Source organism: Leptopilina boulardi, unplaced genomic scaffold (assembly GCF_019393585.1).
Source record: "Leptopilina boulardi isolate dan_hultmark-lab unplaced genomic scaffold, ZJU_Lbou_2.1 LbouV2_44, whole genome shotgun sequence".
Taxonomy (NCBI): domain Eukaryota; kingdom Metazoa; phylum Arthropoda; class Insecta; order Hymenoptera; family Figitidae; genus Leptopilina; species Leptopilina boulardi.
The window spans coordinates 958,219-979,208 of record NW_026137988.1 but is presented as its reverse complement, the minus strand read 5'-3'; the positions used below and the strand labels follow the sequence as shown (position 1 = coordinate 979,208).

The following is a 20,990-nucleotide window of genomic DNA, read 5'->3' as shown; positions in this document are numbered from 1 at the left end:
TTTATTTTTGACATTTTAATCATAATAAAAACTCGCTTTCAATTTGAAAAAAACAATCGATAAAAGGTCGAATTTAAAAAATAAATATTTTAATTTATTTTCAATTTATTTATGAAAATGTTTTAAAATTGAATTTACTTTACAAAAATTAAATTATAATCTTCTTTCATTTAAACATAACTAATTAATAAATATATTTTCACACAAATCAATTTTAAATATTTAAAAAATTTTGAATAATTTATTGTGATTGTTTTAAGTGACAACATTCAATTTATAGAAATGTCATTTAGTGCAAATGTATCAAGCGTTGGCTGAGAAAATAAAAAAATTTTGCCTTGTCTTCTGGAAAGAAGACAATAGTATTATCGAAGAACCTGATAAATTGAAGAAAATTAGACGGAATAGAAGCAGATTTGGTTGAAGAAGGAACTTCCCGTGTGGAAAAGTGATGTAGGCCCCCGGCGGCGGCCCTTATGGATCGCCCTCATGCCATGAGGGGCGCATATGCGTGATCCATAGGGGCCCCTCATGGAAACGACATGCTCATCGATGAGGGCGCCCCTATGCGCGCCCTTACGTTTGCCTTAATGTTTTTTAATCAAAAATAGTAATAATAATGGTTAATTAATAATAAATAAGCTTAAATTATGAATAAATAACATATTTGTTTACTAATTCTTCCATTTTTAAATTAAATTCTTACTCAAATTGAATTTATTAATTAACGTTTTAATTAATTAACTGTCGGATATAGATTAAAAGTAATAATAAATAAATTAATTAAAAAATATGTTATGATCGGATATTTTCATTTTTCAACTAATTCATAGATTGAATTAATGATTAAACGCAAACCTGAGAAATAAATAAATCTAACGCATGGGGGGAAATCGAACCTAAGACCTACGGACTATGAGCCCAACGCTTTACCAACTACGCTACGCACGCTACGTGAAAACGAATGCTAATTTCGTGATGGCATTTAAACTTGCAAAATACCTAACTCAGAAAAGTGCTTAACATCATTTAGTTACAGTTAAGATATTAAATTATATTTTCCAATCAAATGCAGTTTATAAAATATAATTTCCACACGGGTTCCTATAAAATAATTGTTTTAACAAGACGCGGTAATTACACTTTTTTAATAATAAAAAAAACATATAATAACAATTTCTCATATAAATTTTAATAATTTACAATAATTTTTTTTAATATTTTTGAAAATTTTTAATTTTTTGAATTACTATAAAAATTAAATATTTCAATATTCGTTTAAAAAAACATAATTTATTTAATTTAAAAATTCGAAGCTTCTAATCGTTTTTTACATTTCTAATATTCAAATGATTAAAATTAAAATAAATATAGAAAATCAAAATTACCTGAAGAAACTAGCAGTTTCAACAAATGGAAAAATTTTAAAAAAAGAATCTTCATCAGAAACGAAACGAAGTGCTAAAACGACATCAGTTACAACAAATAAGAAAACAGAATGAAAAATTGTTCAAGATGAACTTAACAAAACAATTCAAGAGTGGATAATGAGTTCCTGAAATTTCCTGGATCTTTTAAACCTCAAATTCCAAAAGGTAACTATTTTTTCCCCCCTTTTTTTAAAATTATTTATATGTTTTTTCTTTCTTTTATCTGTTTTTTTCTCTCTTTCTCCATTCTCCCACTCTCAATAACTCTTATCTTAATTTCTTTTATTTATTAAATTTATCAATGATTATTAATATAATTATTTATAATTTTATTATTAATTATATTAATTATTAATTAATTATATATAATTTATTATATCATTTTTATTATAAAAAATTTTTTAAATCCGCTTTTATAACATTTTAAGTTGTTTGACTGAAATTTGTCCTAATTTATTCATGAAAAGTAATATAAAATTTATCTTTAAAGGTAATAAGTCCAAGAACTTTAATAAAAAAAACTAAAAATGTTTTGTCCAAAAACTTTAATAAAAATATAAACTAAAAATGTTTTGCCATGGTTAATCCCGGGTAAAAGCATTTTTATCTAGATCCGTTGTTCTCCAAGGGTTAAAGTGACAAAAATTCACTAAAAAGGATAAAAATGTTTTGCCATGGTTCATCCAAGGTAAAAACATTTTTTCTACATCCGTGGTTCTCCAAGGGTTAAAGTGAAAAAAATGCAATAAAAAAAGATTAAAAATGTTTTTCCATGGTTAATCCAGTGTAAAAACATTTTTGTCTCGATTCATTGTTCGTTAAGGGTTAAAGTGAAAAAAATGTAATAATATAAGAATTATAATTGTTTCATTGTTGTTAATAGTTCAGTCAAGATGTGGATGTGTTGCTTCAATAGTTTTTGCTTTTGTAAATTTTTTTTTTAAATTTAGTTTAATTGTGAATTAAAAATTACATATAACGAATTACTGTATTTAGTGCATTATATTTTCATATAATAATTTTGAGGATAATTAAAAATTTTTTTTAATTACATAAAAAATGTGTTTACTACATTAAATCTTTCCACACAGCACCCAAAATTCGCTGAAACTTGACAGAGCCTTACACGGCAAGGTTAGGAAACTTTAATGGCAAGGTTGTTGGCTGAAAATTGGGAAACTTGTATGCGGTGTAATAATATATTTATTTATAAGACAATAAAAGATATAAGATTGTTATACATAAAAAGAATAGTACTTGAATTAAAAATTATAGAGTCTGAATTAACGTCTTATTCCTTCGAGAGGCTTTGAACAACTAAACTTTTCACACGTGTTCTATTGAGATATGACACACTCAAAAACTGAATCGACAAAGAGAATTGGACCACCGAGACTTGTTTAGACTCTGTCGCGACATAACGATAACGGAAAACTAAATATTAAACACAATATCTTTGATCAATGCTTGTATTTGTTACTCTGATTAGTCTTAATATTTCTAACAAAGGTTCATACAAGTTTGTGTCGATGTTTAAATGTCAACATGAAAAGAATATTTACACGAAACTTGGAGGAAATATTTTAATATATAAATATTCACGTGCAATGTTCAGTCAATGTTGTGTCAATATTCACTTATACTTATTATATTAGTAAATGAAATTTTTATAACTAGGCGAAAATGAAATTTCAATATTGACACAACATTGACTGAACATTGCACGTGAATATTTATGTGTAATAGGGGTAAGCGGTACAGTTGTTGCCCCCCTCACAGTGATTGCCACCATTACATTACAAACAGAAATAATAACGAAATTTACATATAATATTTTGTTTTATTTATTTATATAAATTCTACAGAATATTCTGCTAATAGTGTAAAAAGATTTTTATTCTTCGACTCACTATTATGAAAATAATAGCGCTTTTCGAGAACAGTGTCCTTAGCTCTTTGAAATTTTGTCAATTTTGTTGTAAATTTGCAAGGTTAGTGGTGATACTTTCTTTGACTTTTTAACGAAAAAATTATACATATCATTATTATTTTTTAATTATATGCATGAAAATAAGTTTAATAATAAGTAAAAAAATTTGTTTTAACGTAATTTAACTCGATTTACCGAAAATTATAGAGAACAACTACTATCTTGCAATTAATAACAAATAACAGTCATTGCCCTCCCCGGGCAATGTTTACTTTTTGGTTATTATGTCATTTTTCAGTGATTAACCGTTTATTTTCAAGACTTTTTTGAGGTAAGTATTTTTAATTTTTGGACGTTTTTTCATATTTGATGAATTAATTTTTTAAAATAAAGATTTAATTAGAGCCGCAGCATGTATTAGAATGATTTGTAATATTTTATTAACAATTTTTTAATATGAAGTATGATTTTAGGCTGTCGAAAAAATGCCGAAGGTAAAAAAAGGTGTTTCGTATATAAAAACCCACTGTTTTAAGCAATGAAAAACTTCAAAATCATGTAATCATTATATCAAATCAAAATAGCCAAAAATAATTTTTATTTTTACAATTGAGTCAGATTCGACAATTTTCACAATTTTTTAGGTTAATAGTATTATTTACACTTAAAAGTCATATTTAATGAATCTTATTATTGTTAATAATAGAAAATTATTTTAAAAATTACTTCTTCTTTATTAATTTCAAATTACATTCATTCCTTAATAAATTATGCAAAATTTATAATTTACATTACTATTTTATGTCTAGTGGAAATCATTGTAAAATTGATGGTCAATCACTGTAAAAATAATGACAATCACTATTTTTTCTGTCATGTGAAGATTTTTTTATTTTTTTTTAAATTTATACTAATATTAAATAAACAATTCATTATTATTTTCAGATTAATGGAATATTTTAATTCCTTTACAAATGGTTTCATTTCTCATTTCGATAATTAAACATTTGTAATTTGTATAAATATATCCCCTTTTTGCGTATACTGGCAATCACTGTACCATATACCCCTATTTCCTGAAAGTTTCGTGTGAATATTCTTTTTATGTGGACATTTAAACATCGACACAAACTTTTATGAACCTTGCCACTAAAGTTTCCTAACCTCGCCATGTGAGGTTCTGTCAAGTTTCAGGGAATTTTGGGTGCTGTGTGGGTTATTATTAAATAAATTTCGAAATATTTAAAAGAATTAATTTTACTAGTTTTTCAAAAGTCCTGTTGATCAATATTTGAAAGTTTCAGTTGTGCTTAAATTGTAAAAAAATGATATAGAAAAAATTTTTATAAAGGAAAGGAAAAATTTTAAAAAAGTAATTTCAATATTTAAAGGACGAGGTTCTTGGAGTTAAGGGTAGATTTTTCAAAATTTAATTTAAGGCTATTTAAAAGCCTCAAATTAGCTAAAATTATAAAAGATTTATGTAGAGTTAATTTTAAAAAATATTAAATTTCTATAGTAAGGGGCAGATTTGGGGATTAAGGGTAATATTTTGAAAAATTACTTTTATGATATTTAAGATCCTTTAAATGAAAATTTAAAACAACTAATTGAATAATGTGAAAGGGGTGGTTTATAGAGTTAAAGGTGGCGAATCCATCCAATTTTTAAATATTTTATTAGCCATTTTGGAACCACCAATCTTATTTTATAATATCCAGATTCAAATTCGTAGTCACCGACCCCAAAATTCCCCGAGTAACAAGTTTCAAGCAAATCTGATAATTTTAAAAAAAATTTTGGTCGCCATATTGGATCCACCATTTTGAATTTAAAAAATTTTTAAAATCTGACTTTAGATTCGTAATCAGCGACCCTAAAAACCACCGAGTAACAAGTTTCAAGCAAAACTGATAATTTAAAAAAAAATTTTGGTCGATATATTGGATCCACCATTTTGAATTTTGAAAATCTGACTTTATATTCGTAATCAGCGACCCCAAAAGCCCCCGAGTAGCAAGTTTCAAGCAAATCTGATTAAATTTTAATAAAAATGTCCGCCATATTGGATCCGCCATCTTGAATTTTGAAAATTTTTAAAATATGACTTCAGATTCGTAATCAGCGACCCCAAAAACTCCCGAGTAACAAGTTTTAAGCAAATCTTATAATTTAAAAAAAAAATTTGGTCGCCATATTGGATCCACCATTTTGAATTTTGAAAATTTTTAAAATCTGACTTTAGATTCGTAATCAGCGACCCTAAAAACCACCGAGTAACAAGTTTCAAGAAAATCTGATAATTTTTAAAAAATTATGGGCGCCATATTGGATCCGCCATCTTGAATTTTGAAAATTTTTTAAATCTGACTTCAGATTCGTAATCAGCGCCCCCAAAAATATAATAGTGACCCATTATCCAACAAGTTGCAATTTTTTTCTCAAAGTAATTAATACATTTGTTTGCTGAGTTAGTAAAAAAATTTGTAAAACATGGTGCCGTAAAGACGCCATTTTGAATTTTTTTATTCGAAGCAGTATGAGCTGACGATTATTTTGAGCCGTAATAAGTTGATTTTCGTTGATTAGAATTTTGGATGGAGCTCTGGGCCGGTTGACGTGAAACGTCCCATATATATTTATATAAAAATTAATTCATTTTTTAAATTTTCTTCTCCATATGTTCCTTTTTGTGTAACAAATTTTTATGTAATTAAAATATATATAATATTGAAAAAAAACACAGTCGAAAAATTCCTCGGCTGGACCAGACTCCCCCCTTAACCGTAACACAAATACACTCATTTTTTTACGTCAAAGACTTTTGAAACACTCTAAGAGAAATTTCACTTATTCAAATTTATGAGAGTTGAGTGATAGTTTTACCTTGTCTAAACGTTCATTTCAATTAAAATCAGTTTTCATTGAATATTTTTGATATATTAATAAACATTTAACCATTAGTGGTAAATTACGTCACACTTTAAAGGGGATGGGGAGGTCAGTAAATTTGTAAAAAAAAGAATCATTTTCATCTCGGCTAAGTGCCTGCAGTCGGTAACTGCGTCAGGTTCTGATCTGGGCTAAGTACCTGCAGTCGGTAATTGCTCAGTCAGTAATGCAGATTTCTAAAATTATCAACAATGTGTAGTTAGTTTACCCAACACCCAATAGATGGCACTCACTTTAGAGTGTTTTTTAAAAAGTATCTTTTAATTAAAACTGTTTTATCAAGTTAGTTTACTAACCACGCAATATATGGCGCTCACTTCAGTTTGTGTATTTTAGAAATTAATTTTTTAATTAAATAATTTTCCAACCGAGTTAGTTTACCCGCCACCGAACAGATGGTGCTTACTTTAGTCTGTTTTTTAGAAATTATTTTTTAATTTAAACTGTTTTATCGAGTTAGTTTACTTGACACGCAATAGATGGCGCTCACTTCATTCTGGGTTTTTAGAAAGTATCTTTTAATTAAAACTGTTTTAGCAAGTTAGTTTACCGACCACCCAATATATGGCGCTGACTTCAATGTGTATTACCGACTTCGATTTACCTTTTTATTCAAAATAAAATTATTCTCAATCTGTTTTACCGACTGAACATTGAAGTTACTTTGCCGACCACCCAATAGATGGCGCTGATTTCAGTGTGTATTACCGACTTCGATTTACCTTTTTATTAAAAATAAAAATTTTCTCAATCTGTTTTACCGAGCTTACATTAAAGTTAATTTACCGACAACCTAAAAGATGGCGCTGACATTAATCTTTGTTACCGAGTTGCAGCACTGTCGAAAGTTGGTAACTGGTCGACCAAGCGTGCGAGTGAGCAGTGATGGGTTGTGACGCGTCACACGAAGTTTTGTACGTATAATACGTTTTCGACGTAATATACGTATAAAATGTATAAAACCATGTAGAAAACCACTGACATTTTGACATCTATATATGATCCTCTGATTTTTGCCATAACGAATTTTTCTTACGCTGGCTCTATACCTACGCTAACGTAAACTGATTTCCAAAACTATAGTTACGCGAAGTGTAAATACACTTCATCATTACACTAGCGTAGTAAAAAACATGTGTGAAAAGTGAACGCAAAATAGTAAACAAGGCCTTGGGCCGCGTAAGGTACTGCTCGCTTTTCTTTTTAAAAAAACCTTGGCGAGAGGGGGTGGATATGGCTGAAAGAATTTTGCGAAATTCGTTGGATCCTGAATAATAGTGAATTTTTTTTTACGATAAGTGAAAAGTGAAACTTATCCCACAGGTGTTACTTTTCGAAACTTTTTTCATTTCGCGTAGGTTTAGTTTTGGGAGATCGGTTTACGTTAATTTTTCATTTTGCTGTCACTTCGCGTAGGTTTAGTTTTGAAATATCAGCTTACGTTAGCGTAGAAATAGGCACTTCGTTTTTCTTATCATTCTATTTAAATTAAAGTCTTAAAATAAAATAGAAAAAAAAATTTTATTTAAAAATTGTTTATTTTGGGAGATACCAAACGACTAGACTGACAATATAATACTTAGAATATAGGTTATGTTATTATGCACGTGGCCCGGTGTTCACTCTTATCTGTGAAACCAACTTAGATATAAAACCGATATAAAAACATTTCAATAATTAAAAATTTTGTTTTATAATTGTTAAAATAATTAATAATTACCTAAATTTTGTTTATATTAACAACTTTCTCTTTCAATAGTGTAAAGTAATGAATGATGTATTTTAATGAAGAATTTAAAATTGCCGCTCTTAAATTACGTGATCAAATGTAATATACATCGAGTAGAAAACTTGGCACGTAATATACGTAGTAAACCACGTATTATACGTCATGTATTATACGTACCCATCACTGCGAGTGAGTTATGTGCTGTGCCGCGCTAGTGGAACCGCCTAAGTAGTATTCTCACTCGGCGACGGCGCGCGCAGCTCCATGCCTGCTGTGGGGTATTACCTTTAAGAGTCAGACTGCTCTCGTGGATCCACATAATTTGTTCTACATGTGCCTTTAAAGCGATCCAAGTATAGAATGGTGCAGTAGTTGACATTGCATGGGGGGATGGGGAGCCATAAATAGGCCCTCCATAATACAATTAGTATTATATAAAATGCAAAAAATAAAAAAAAAATTTTTGACTCGGCACTTCGCGCATACACAGGAAGAGTCATCTATTGGTAACTGCGCATACGTAAAGAATTTACGACTTAAATCTTAAATTTTGAAAAAACATGTTGCGACCTAACTAAACTTGTGGAGACTTGTTCTTGTGACGTCATATAATTTAAATATCTTAATGACGAAATTAGGGCAAACTGCGTATGTGCAATGGTAAAGCCGAAAGAAGTGAAAATAAGTTTTTTCTTATTTTTTTTACTCAAATTTTTTTATAAATTATTATTAATATTTTGTTGATTTAAAAGGCTTTTCGGTCATGTTAAGTATTAAATTTTTATTATTTTCAAAATTATAAAAATGTCGACGTTTCGGGTCGGCACCGACCCATTTTCAAGACTAAAAACAAAGGAAAAAACAATTTTAATTTATATCTATAAACCCTTTCTTTTTCTTTTTCTAAATTTTAAAATTAAAATTGTTTTTTCCTTTGTTTTTAGTCTTGAAAAAGAGTCGGTGCCGACCCGAAACGTCGACATTTTTATAATTTTTATAATTTTGAAAATAATAAAAATTTAATACTTAACATGACCGAAAAGCCTTTTAAATCACCAAAATATACTTAACGGTTACTAACTTCAAATAAATTATTATTAATATTCTTTTTTCTATATTTTCTGATTCATAATTAAAAATGTTTCTAAAACAATTTTTTTTATAACTTTGCGTTTTTAAACTTTAATTACGTCTATTTATATATTTTATACTTCTCCCATATATCATCATTAAAACAACCATGGAAAACTGTACATGTTATTATTGTTTTTGTGGAGGCTAAACTGGATGGTGATAAGTATTTTTTTTATATGTATGTGTATATAATTATATATAAAACCCACAATGAACTTCTCCGCGAGGCAGGGTGCGTGGGGGTGTGAATGCGTTTGTTAATATTTAGTTATTACTACCCAGGTGGAAAAGTTCCCGGTAGTCACTACCGGTAGTCATTATCGCTCCCGCTACCGGAATATTCACTACCGGTAGTCACTACTGGTAATTTTTCCTAGACTACCGGTACTAACGAAAAAATTACCGGTAGTGACTACTGGTAGTACCGGAGAAATTACTGGTAGTGCCGGAAAAATTACTGGTAGTACCGGAAGAATTACCGGTAGTCTAGGAAAAATTACCGGTCGTGACTACCGGTAGTCACTACCGGGGACTTTTCCACCAGGGTAATATTTATTTATTATTAGCTTTAAAAAATAAGTAACTAACAATAGATAAATAGTTTTTAAATAAATTTTTTTAAATTTTAGGGTGTTTGGAGCTATCCTAATACACCTCCGTCATCCCCTGAACCAGAGCCTCAACAGGAGTTTGATAAGCCTATACCCCTTCAAGAGCCAGCTCCTCAGGTAGAGATTGCCCCTCAGGAAGAACCTGCTCCACAGGAAGAGCCTATTCCTCAGAAAGAGCCTGCTCCTCAGGAAGAGCCTAGTCCTCAAGAGATAGAGCTGCCTGAGGATGATAACCATGAGAAGCCAATGTTTTTACCACCCGTAAATAAATAATTATTTAAAATTGTTTTAAACGGGTATATTTAGTTTTAATAATTGGTTCTCAAGCAGTTAATTTTATAACTACTTTATAACTACCACTATCATCATCACACTCATAGAGGGCGTGACGGCCACAACATGACTGTGACTACCACAACGATTGTCACGACGACATTTTTTAAAAAATAATAAATGTATTGTGGTTTTTAAAAATTTGTTTCTAAAAAAATAATTATGTAGTCCTTTTTTTAATATATTAAATAATTTTAATTATTTAAATTATACATACATATAAAGTGTTTTTTTCAATATTTTTTTTGTAAAAAATTCATTTTTATTTTGTACATATGTAAAATATTTTTTTGCTTTAAATATATTAATATTTACTTAAAATTGTAGTTGCAATTTTTTTACCTAACTTAATCTTAATTTTAATCTTAAATCTAAACTTAATATAATCTTAAAACTAAATGTAACTTAAAATAATAACATAGAGATATTGAAATAAAGAATTTATTATAACATTTCAAACAATATATACAATATTAAATTTCTTTTATTTTAAATTACATATGATTACACAGGCCAACAAAATTTGATTCAATTAACTTTCCATGAATTAGACAACACAACACTTTTACGCGGGTTTTTGACGTGTTGAATCCGAATCTGGCATCAAAATTGATAATGCACATCAGGTTTTTATTGCCTCTGAAAGTGATATTCTTCCCCTTTAAAACCCATTTTGCAAATTTAAAAAATCTTCATTTGTCTCTAAGTAATCGTTTATTCAATTTTCTGAGTATGGCGAATTCTTCGATATTTAAAGAAATCGTTTGTTATATTGAATGCATTATAAATTTTAAAAATCTGTCATCGAATTCGTTTTCAGCGACCCCAAAAACTCTCCAGTTACAAATTACAAGCAAATACAATCGATTTTCAAAAAATCATCATATTGGATCCGCCATTTTGAATTTTGAAATTCTGACATCGACTTCGTGATCAGTTATATCAAAATTCTACAGAACTATTTGAAATTTAGATGTTTGCAGTTATATTCTTCTGTATTATCGAAGTTTTATCTTTTTCTGTTCAGTTTTGGAATATCGAAGAATTCGCCGTACTCAGAAAATTAAATGAACCATTACTTAGAGCCATATGGATCTTTTGCAAAAAAATTATCTCTTGATGTTGCATGACCTCGAATGCAGTTTAAAAACTAGTTTTTTGCACATTAAGGTTAGAATATCTCGAAAACCTGACGTGCAGGGTTAATTCTGAGGCCGGATTTGAAATCAGCTCGTCCAAAGCTTTCGGAAAAGTATTGTCTGATTCCTGGAAAGTAAATCTTGTCGGCCTGTGTTATATGGACCACCAATATACTTTAGGCGTAATTGTCCAGCATCAATAGCTTTTTGCATTTGATTGAAGCATATGGAATCATCAGCGAACATAAGTACAAATCGTGAAGGTAAGAAAGTATTAAATTTTCCATCCACTTCAACGACTACCTTTTCTCCATATTTAGAATTCACAAACTGGATTTTTGTAACAGGATACTTTTTGTCCAGGAGTCAACTCTGAAAGCGGCTTCGTAGGCATGAAACCCTCCATACGACCAACAGCAATTATTTTACTTAGATGCATCTTTGGAGACTAGACGATATCTGAGAAAACAGAATGAGCAAAACTGCCCATGCATGCTAAATTTATACCTAAAATTTTAATCGCGCATGCGCAATTGCTTATGAGCATTTAAATATCCACACCCACTTTCACAGTACGCATGCGCAGTAAATTTTAGTTGTATAACGTCACAAATACATGTCTAGACGTGTGTAAACGAAAAATTTTGTTTAATTTTTTAAGTTTTTATTATTAATAAATATATAAATATAAAGAATTATTATCAACTTCATCTTGACCTAAAGGAATATTTGTCGGTACATTGGATGGTTGTTGTTCAGTGTTGTGTTAAATCGCGTAATGGGTTTTTTAAATTGCGTTCACCGCATGGTGGCAGCAGTTCGCGGCCATGTAACGGTGTCGGCCTGCCTCGTGCTTTCATCAAGCCAACCAAGCTGAGTACTCTTACGGACGCCTCACTAATTCAACGTTCGAAGTAGATATAATTAAATTCTCGAGATTACAATCTAAGTTTGTCGGTACCTTTCACAGGCAATAAGACGCGGATATTCTCTAAATAATAATAATCGTTCACAAATCAAAGTGTTTTCAATTGTTTTAATTAAACTTTAAAAGGACGCTCTCACACCCAAAGTAAATCACCACGCCGCAAATCACGTTGTACAAAGCAGTGTAATTTAAATAGATTATAAAATAAATTCAGTTAAATTTTTGTGTTAAACCTTGACATTCTCTGCACCCTTTCTCATCTCACTAATTCCCGATTTCTCATTTTAATTTAAAGAACCATCCCCTCATTAAGGCTTTTCTCAAACATTATGGTCCTTCGAGCCGGATAATCGGTTAAAAGTGAGTGAGAGTTTTACTGCAAAACATTGTGGTGCTCATTTTAGTGCAACAGGTTCGCGTCACGTGGTAACCGGCGTGCACGCCTTGGCATTTCTCTCAGTGCTCGCCATATTGGCTTTCTCGCTCCCCCACGGCACAGTCTCTCAGACGCTTCCCCTTGACTCTCTGCGCGAACGCCGTGCGTACCATCACGTACAGTGATCCGCTTCTCAGGCAGCAGTTCTCGCCATCTTGGACTCTCTCTCCCTACTCTCGTGGTGCCGCCTGTACAAGTTAAGTGCGCGCTCAGCAGTAAGACTCTCTCAGATCTCTAGTGTCCCTTCTCACGAACATTGCGCTTCTCTCTCTGGCGCGTGTGATCGGACGTCTCAAATACTCTCTCTCACGTGAAAAGTGACAGCTGAGTTTCTCAGAGCAATACAGTGTTCAATTCGGTTTCTTCTCATCAGACTTACAAATAATTAATTCTAACGGTACTCTCTCATCATGTCGACTTACGGGGATGATAGCCATTCTCACTTAGCCAACAATTCGAGTGATGAAAAGGAGGAATTCATCGACACAAAGGAAACTCACAAAGAGCAAGAAATCAAATTGATTACCAACCCCATCAAGCAACTGGCTATTGACATCAATCAATTGACTCAAGCTTCCATCTCACATCACACTCAACAGCAAGAACTGATTGTTCCAGTCCCATCAAGGCAAGGCTCACTCTCAAATCTCTCTGATCAAGGAATAGGCAAGGAATCTACCTCAACCAAAATGACCAGTGCTCAACTTGATCTCAAGGTGCTGTCTCAAAGAACTCGATTCAGGCAAATCGAAGAAATCTGTACTGTGGCAGAAAGTAGACACTACTGCGACGCAATGGACTACCTCGAATTGAAACTCGACACTTTATCGGAGGTATAGGACCAGTTCATCCAGACGCAAGATTTTCTCATCTCTCAAGGCTCGACAAAACTCCTCCGTCATGCATACTTTCAAGAGGACTTGTTTGACCAATGTTTTCGCTGTTATATCAAGGCCAAGGAATCATTGCTTGTGCAGCAAAAGCAACTCGAAAGGTCTCGTCTCGCCAATCCTGGTCCACCGATAGTTACTCAATCTCGTCAACGACTACCGGAAATCACATTGCCAACCTTCTCTGGAGATTACTCTAGCTGGGCCTCATTCAAGGATCTCTTCTCATCAATGGTGATAAGCAACGAGAAAATCACCAACGTTGAGAAGATGCATTATCTCAAAACCAGTCTCACAGGAAAGGCTGCAAGGATTATCTTAAATCTCCCGGTCTCAGGAGATTCATTTACCTCTGCTTGGAACACTCTTGTGTCCAGGTGCAAGAACAAAAGACTTCTCATCTCGTCTCATCTCGATCGCTTGATGGCGACCACGGTGATCACTCCAAAGTCGGCGGATAGTCTCAACGCTCTTCTCACTTCTACTACGAAAGCACTTGATGCTCTCTCAGTTTTCCGTGCTCCTGTAACTAAGTGGGATCATATTTTCGTCCATCATATCACCAGGAGATTGGACACTGACACGAGAGAAGGGTGGGAGGTGAAATTAGGATCTAGTACAGACCCTCCCACCTACAAGCAGCTTAAGGAGTTTCTCACTGGGAGGGCTCGTGCTCTGGAGAGCATATCAAACTATTCGCAAACAACAAAGACCACCTCATCGGCAAACACTAAGGTTTCGCAAAAAGGGCCCCCTCACAAGGCATTCACCGCATCAACTCAAGGATCAGACTCAACCGGCAATTATATCAGCTCTGCTTGTGAACAAGGGCATTACATCGTGCATTGTGAAAAGTTCCGAGATATGAGCACCAAGGCAAGAAGGGACTTCGTCATCAAGCAGCGTCTCTGCTTCCATTGTCTCGGAAGGCACAATGCCAATTCTTGCCAAACAACGAAGAGATGTCGAGAGTGTGATGGTAAGCATCATACAATTATCCACCAGGCTAATCCTCCTCAACTCAAGGGCAACACCTCAACTTCTCAAGAACAAGGAACTTCTCATCATGGATCATCTCGCAACTCATCTCAACAGTCCAAGGACCAATAACAAACTCAACCTTCTCATCAGGACGATAAGGGTTTTCAAACAAGACCAGTGGTTCTCCTCGCCACTGCTCGAGCACTCCTCCTCTCTACACAAGCAACTCCTCATCCGGTACGCATATTAATTGATACGAGATCGGAGCTCTCATTCATTGCGGAATCTACGGTTCATCTTCTCAATTTAACCAAGGAAAAATCAACAATCTCAATCATCGGAATCGGAGCAACTCAATCAGGATATACTCGAGGTTCAGTATCCTTTACCCTCAAATCAATAATTTCCTCAAACTCAGTTTTCATCAAAGCCCACATCCTGCGAAAATTGTCGTCCACTCTCCCTTCCAGCAATATTCCCTCTTCCAATTGGCCTCACCTTCAAAATCTGCAGCTTGCTGATCCTGAATTCTCAACCCCTAGTTCGGTCAACCTCATTATCGGAGCTGATTATTATGGGCAAATAATCAAAACTGAAATCATTAAAGGTCCTTCTCTTGCTCCAATTGCACAGCTCACCATCTTTGGATGGGTCATTTTAGGCCCTATCCAGTTGTATTTTCAACAAGGAATCAGTGTCCATCATTTGGTGGTGGATCAACAAAATGATCATCTGCAAAATCTTCTCACAAAATTCTGGATTCAGGAAGAGGTCCCTCAATCGGAAGCAACTCTACTGACCAATCAAGAGCAGGAATGCGAGGAGCATTTCAAGGTCACTCACTCAAGGGATTCAATGGGGCGATACATTGTTCGACTCCCAATCTCAACATCTCCGAATCAACTTGGCGACTCTTATTTCAAGGCTCAACGGTGTCTACAGCGACTTCTCAAACGGTTTTCAACACAGCAAAACTACAAGGAACGCTACTTCTCATTTCTTAAGGAATATGAATCTGATGGTTATATGGTTAAGGTTTCACCAAGAGATAGTAGCCTTACAACCTACTATCTTCCTCATCATGGCATACTAAGGGAGCAAAGTACTACCACAAAATTAAGGGTTGTCTTCAATGGATCAAGTCCATCAACAACAGGCGCTTCGCTCAACTCTATCTCTCATACTGAAGCGAAATCACAAAGGGACATCTCAGACATTCCGCTGTGGGTGAGAAAATTGCAATTCATCTTCTCTAGTGACATCACGAAAATGTTTCGTCAAATCAAGGTTCATCCAAACGACTGGAATTTGCAAAGGATCTTATGGATTGACACTGATGGAGAGGAAACCCCTTTTCAACTCACCACGGTTACATATGGAACCAAGTCTGCACCATTCCTAGCCGTAAGGGTGCTTCTTCAACTCATCAAGGATGAAGGCCACGCATTCCCTTTGGCTGTCCCGGCGCTTCTCAATGGCAGATACATGGATGATATCTACGGTGGTTCCGATAATTTATCTGAACTTAAGGACATCGCAATGGATCTAATGGGACTTCTCAATTGCGGCGGATTTCCTCTTGCAAAATGGCAAAGCAATCATCCAGACTTCTTCGACGCTGTAAAGGGCAAAGGTAGCACCAACCATCCTCACTTAATCGATCACTCTCAAACCAAGGTTCTGGGTCTCTCATGGTTTCCAAGGTCGGACGAATTTAAGTTTTTATTTGAGCCAACTTCTCTACCGGGTCATGGCATCTCAAAAAGGTCCATTCTTTCCGAGGTATCTCAATCATTTGATCCTTTGGGATTCCTCTCTCCAGTCACCATCCGAGCCAAAATGTTACTGCAGGAACTTTGGCTCCACAAGTTGGGTTGGGACGACCCACTTCCAGAGACGATCTCCTCAAGGTGGATCAAATTCAAGGAAGAGCTAGCTCAACTTCCTCAACTCTCAATTCCTCGATGGCTCAATCTCTCAAATCTCAAGCAAGTTGAATTACATGGATTTTCGGACGCTTCTCAACTTGCAATGGCGGCTGTTGTTCTCATCAAAACCTCGGAGCAAGGCGAAGATACTAAGGTTACTTTAGTTTGTGCTAAGACCAAGGTTGCGCTCCTCAAACGACTTACAATACCAAGGTTGGAACTCACAGCGGCTCACCTATTGGCACGACTAATGGAATATGTTCAGAGAACAATGGAGTTACCAGATGTTCCAACCTTTCTCTGGACTGACTCATCTGTAGCACTCACCTGGATCAACAGTCATCCCTCACGATGGAAGGAATATGTACGAAATAGGGTTTCCTCCATCCACGATCTCGTCCCTCAAGGTCGGTGGAAGTTCATCAAAGGAAAGGAAAACCCTGCTGACGTGCATCAAGGGGCCTGTCTGTTCAACATCTGGCTTCGCACTCACTGTGGTGGAACAGACCACCCTGGTTAAAGGACTCGTCGGAATTCTGGCCAACCTCACCATCAAGTCCGGATTCATCATCTCTAGTCGAAGAAAAACCTAGAATGGTGTTTACAACCACCACGGCTCACCAAGGTTGGGATCTCATACAAAGATATTCATCACTCAATCGATTGCTAAGGATTACTGCCCTGTGCTTTCGATTTTTGGCTATTCTCAAAGGTACACCTCAATCCACACTAAGGAATCCAATCAACACCAAAGACTTGGACGAAGTTATGATTTATTGGATCAAGTTTTCTCAGGCCAGCTACTTCCCAGCTGAACTGAAGGATCTCACCCGGGGAGTCAAGTTTCGAAAATCTCATCCTTTCGCAAGACTTACTGCATTCATAGATGCAGAAGGTGTTCTCAGAGTCGGAGGTCGACTCAACTATTCGGATCTTGAATTCGAAAGTAAACACCCAGCGATACACCCCAAGGATTGTACTTTTTCGCAATTAATCATTGACAATGCTCATCGGAAACTCCTCCAAGGTGGAACTCAACTCACCCTGTCCTTCATTCGAAGACATTTTTGGATCCTGGACGGAAGGCGTTTAGTAAAATCTTACATTCTACGCTGTGTAAAATGTGCTCGTCAACGTGCAGTTCGAGCTGAGCAGTTGATGGGTCAACTGCCCAAGGAACGTGTTAATCCTTCAAGGCCATTCTGTGAAACTGGAGTAGATTATGCTGGACCTATCACTCTCTTAACTTGGAAAGGAAGAGGAGCAAAAACGATGAAGGGCTGGCTATGCCTATTTGTCTGCTTCTCAACTTCTGCTCTCCATATCGAAGCAGTCACTGATTATTCAACAGAAGGATTCATCGCAGCTTTTAGAAGGTTGACCTCAAGAAGGGGAATTCCTCAAACACTCTTCAGCGACTGTGGAACTAACTTCCAAGGTGCCAACAAGGCTCTTCAAGACCTTTTCAAAAAAGGAACTCAAGAATTCAAGGAATTAGCTCAACAATTGTCTCAAGATGGCACCAACTGGAGTTTCAACCCCCCTTCTGCTCCACACATGGGAGGAAAATGGGAAGCTGCCGTCAAGTCAGTAAAATTTCATCTCAGAAGGACGGTCAATTGTTTTAATTAAACTTTAAACGGACGCTCTCAAACCCAAAGTAAATCACCACGCCGCAAATCACGTTGTACAAAGCAGTGTAATTTAGATAGATTATAAAATAAATTCAGTTAAATTTTTGTGTTAAACCTTGACATTCTCTGCACCCTTTCTCATCTCACTAATTCCCGATTTCTCATTTTAATTTAAAGAACCATCCCCTCATTAAGGCTTTACTCAAACAGTTGTAGTAACCATTTACGAATATTATATAGGTTATTCTTCTGAAAGTGACATTCCTGAATTATTTTTTCTCTTTTATTAATTTTACGAAATCAACTCACTATTAATTGTTGACACATATATACAGTCAAAATTTTGCATTTATACTTTTGCAATAAAAAATTCTTTAGCAGTTTGATCAAGTAGAATCTATGTAGGAGCTAAAACTATTTCATCTTCGAAGCCTTTTGACACATCATAGCTCCTGTAAAAACTTTTTAGGACTATATTTGTCGAAACCTGCTTTTACATTACTCAACAAAGTATAAACTACCACTAAGAAAATCAGCTACATCTAAAATCGAAGAAATTTTTATAAATTCATCTAAAATTAAAAATTAACCAAAAGGTCACTTTCAGGAGAATTACTTATATACATTTCTTACAGAATAATGAAAATGATAGTGTGTGTGATTTGTACATTAAGTATATTGATGTAAGGCTCATTATTTTTAACGGCGGACAATTCAAATCATCTAAATTTAATACATTTTGTGAATAGCTTTCCAAACATTTTTGTTTCTCTAAACCTTTTACATAAACTGTAGTTGTACCAATTAACATTTCTTTTAGAATTGGTTATAGATCTTTATAAGATATGGGCATATCTCTAGAACTTTTAAACTTTATGTTATCGCTCATTATAATACCTTAAGAATGTTTTTAATAATTTTTCAATACCATAATTTGACCAATTATAGGGCTTTTTAAATGCATCATGCGTTATTGTATAATTTTTTTAATTATGTAGGAAATGACGAACGTAAGTTAAAGTGGTGAAATCGAAAGTTTCTAGTGTGTGATATTGACTGTTTTTTTAGTTTATAGACTGTAACTTTTTTAACGAAACATTGTGTGTCTTGTGGCTTGCAATAGAAGTAGGTGGGAGTGTAAAGAACTAAAAAATCCATGAATCAATGATGTGCCTCAAATTGAATAAAAACTATGTAGCTTCAAACTTGCGAGACAACTTTTTCAAAATTTCTACAAGTTAGCAGTTAAACTGATATAACTTTTTTAACGAAGATTTTTGAGTAACGGCACAATGGGATTATATTATCTACCTAAAAAGAAGTAATTTGAACCCATACAGGAATGTGTTCCTCCTTTACACAAAGAATGCAATGACTTCAAACATTAAATTTTAAAACGTAACTCATATAAAAAAACCACATATTTGAAAAGCACATGTTGAATTTTGCTTCTAAATGCTCCAAACTCATTGTAACCTCTTCTCATGCATTATAAAAGTATACAGAAAAATCGTTAACCTTTGAACACTTCATTAAAACTGTATAATTAATAATGAATAAAAACCTAAACTATCCGACGCATAGTTTGTGAAGAAAAGTAAGTATTAACTAATAGATGTGTTTAAATTTGGCTGATATTTCTCACTCGAAGGTTTTTGGGGTAGCTGCGACTACTAATCTGAATTTAAAATTTTCCAAAATTCAAAATGGCAAATCCAATATGGCGGACGACTTTTTAAAAAAGTGATCCCATTGGCCTCAAATTTGTTACTCGGGGGTTTTTGGGGTCGCTGATTATGAATCTGAACTTTGTTTTGCAAAATTCAAAATGGCGGATCCAATATGGCGGATCCAATATGGCGGATGACTTTTAAAAAAATTGATCCAATTGGCCTAAAATTTGTTACTCGGGGGTTTATGGGGTCGCTGACTACGAATCTGAACTTCGTTTTACAAAATTCATAATGGTGGATCCAAAATTGCAAAGAAAATTTTTTAAAAAATTAAATTTTAAAAAATTCAAAAATTGTTATAAACTACATTTACTTATGACTTAATAAGCCATAGGACATAAAATTTTCGAAACTGTAGCATTAAAACATTTTAAAGGTAACAATAAGTAGTGTTAGTTTATATTATAATAATATATTTGGGTTTTAAAATAAGTTCAGTTTCGTATTCAGTGACCTGAGAAAACCTTAGGCATAAATTTTTATAAAACCCCTGAGTAACAAATTTCAGACAAATTCGATCAATTTTTTTAAAAGTCGTCCGCCATTTTGAATTTCGAAAAACTAACTTCGGAATTGTAATCAGCGACCAAAAAATCCGCGAGTAACAAATTTCAGTCAGTTTTAAACATATCTAGAGATTTTGGGCAGGTTTTTTGCAATAAGGCCCAATGTGCTGCGCAACAATGTGTAAAAATGAGTTACGCAAATTTTTTTATAGTATTTGATCAATACTGAAGACAATAAAATTTGTTTCACAAATGTGCCCTGAAAAAAATTAAGTTTTCTAATTTTAAAAGTTCTAGAGATATGCCCATATGTCACCAGCATTCCAATCAATACCATAATAATTAAATGCAGTCCATCGATTTTGACTGTTGTATCTTCTCGGTAGGCGGCTCCAGGCATATGATGGTTCGAAGAAAAACACCAATGGATGAGCATCTTCTTGAGGTGGGATGATTGCTAGCTCTTTTATGATAAACTCGTTATAGGGTCTTTTGAAGAACTGAAAATCTACGACGTACGCCATGGTATCTGTAACAAATGAAGGACTCTAGCTACCAAGAGTTGCTCTATTTATATTCTTATCACCACTTTCTTACCATTACCCCCACCACTCTATTTTACCCCCACCCTTTACGATACTTTCTTCACAACTTTACTGATGGGTGTGTATTGAATAATTCGATCATAAATGATTA

General features: G+C 33.9%; 2 protein-coding genes across 2 annotated transcripts; both read left to right on the top strand.

Annotated features, from left to right (window-relative positions):
* The first annotated feature begins 13,032 nt into the window (after nt 1-13,032).
* On the top strand, nt 13,033-16,941 carry LOC127289541 (uncharacterized). Its single transcript, XM_051317527.1, has 3 exons — nt 13,033-13,455; nt 13,576-14,606; nt 14,667-16,941. Exons 1-3 carry the CDS (start codon nt 13,033-13,035, stop codon nt 16,939-16,941), a joined length of 3,729 nt encoding a protein of 1,242 aa, XP_051173484.1.
* Nucleotides 16,942-17,015: 74 nt separating this feature from the next.
* LOC127289540 (uncharacterized) lies at nt 17,016-18,053 on the top strand. Its single transcript, XM_051317526.1, has one exon. It carries the CDS (start codon nt 17,016-17,018, stop codon nt 18,051-18,053), a length of 1,038 nt encoding a protein of 345 aa, XP_051173483.1.
* The last annotated feature ends 2,937 nt before the right edge of the window (nt 18,054-20,990 follow it).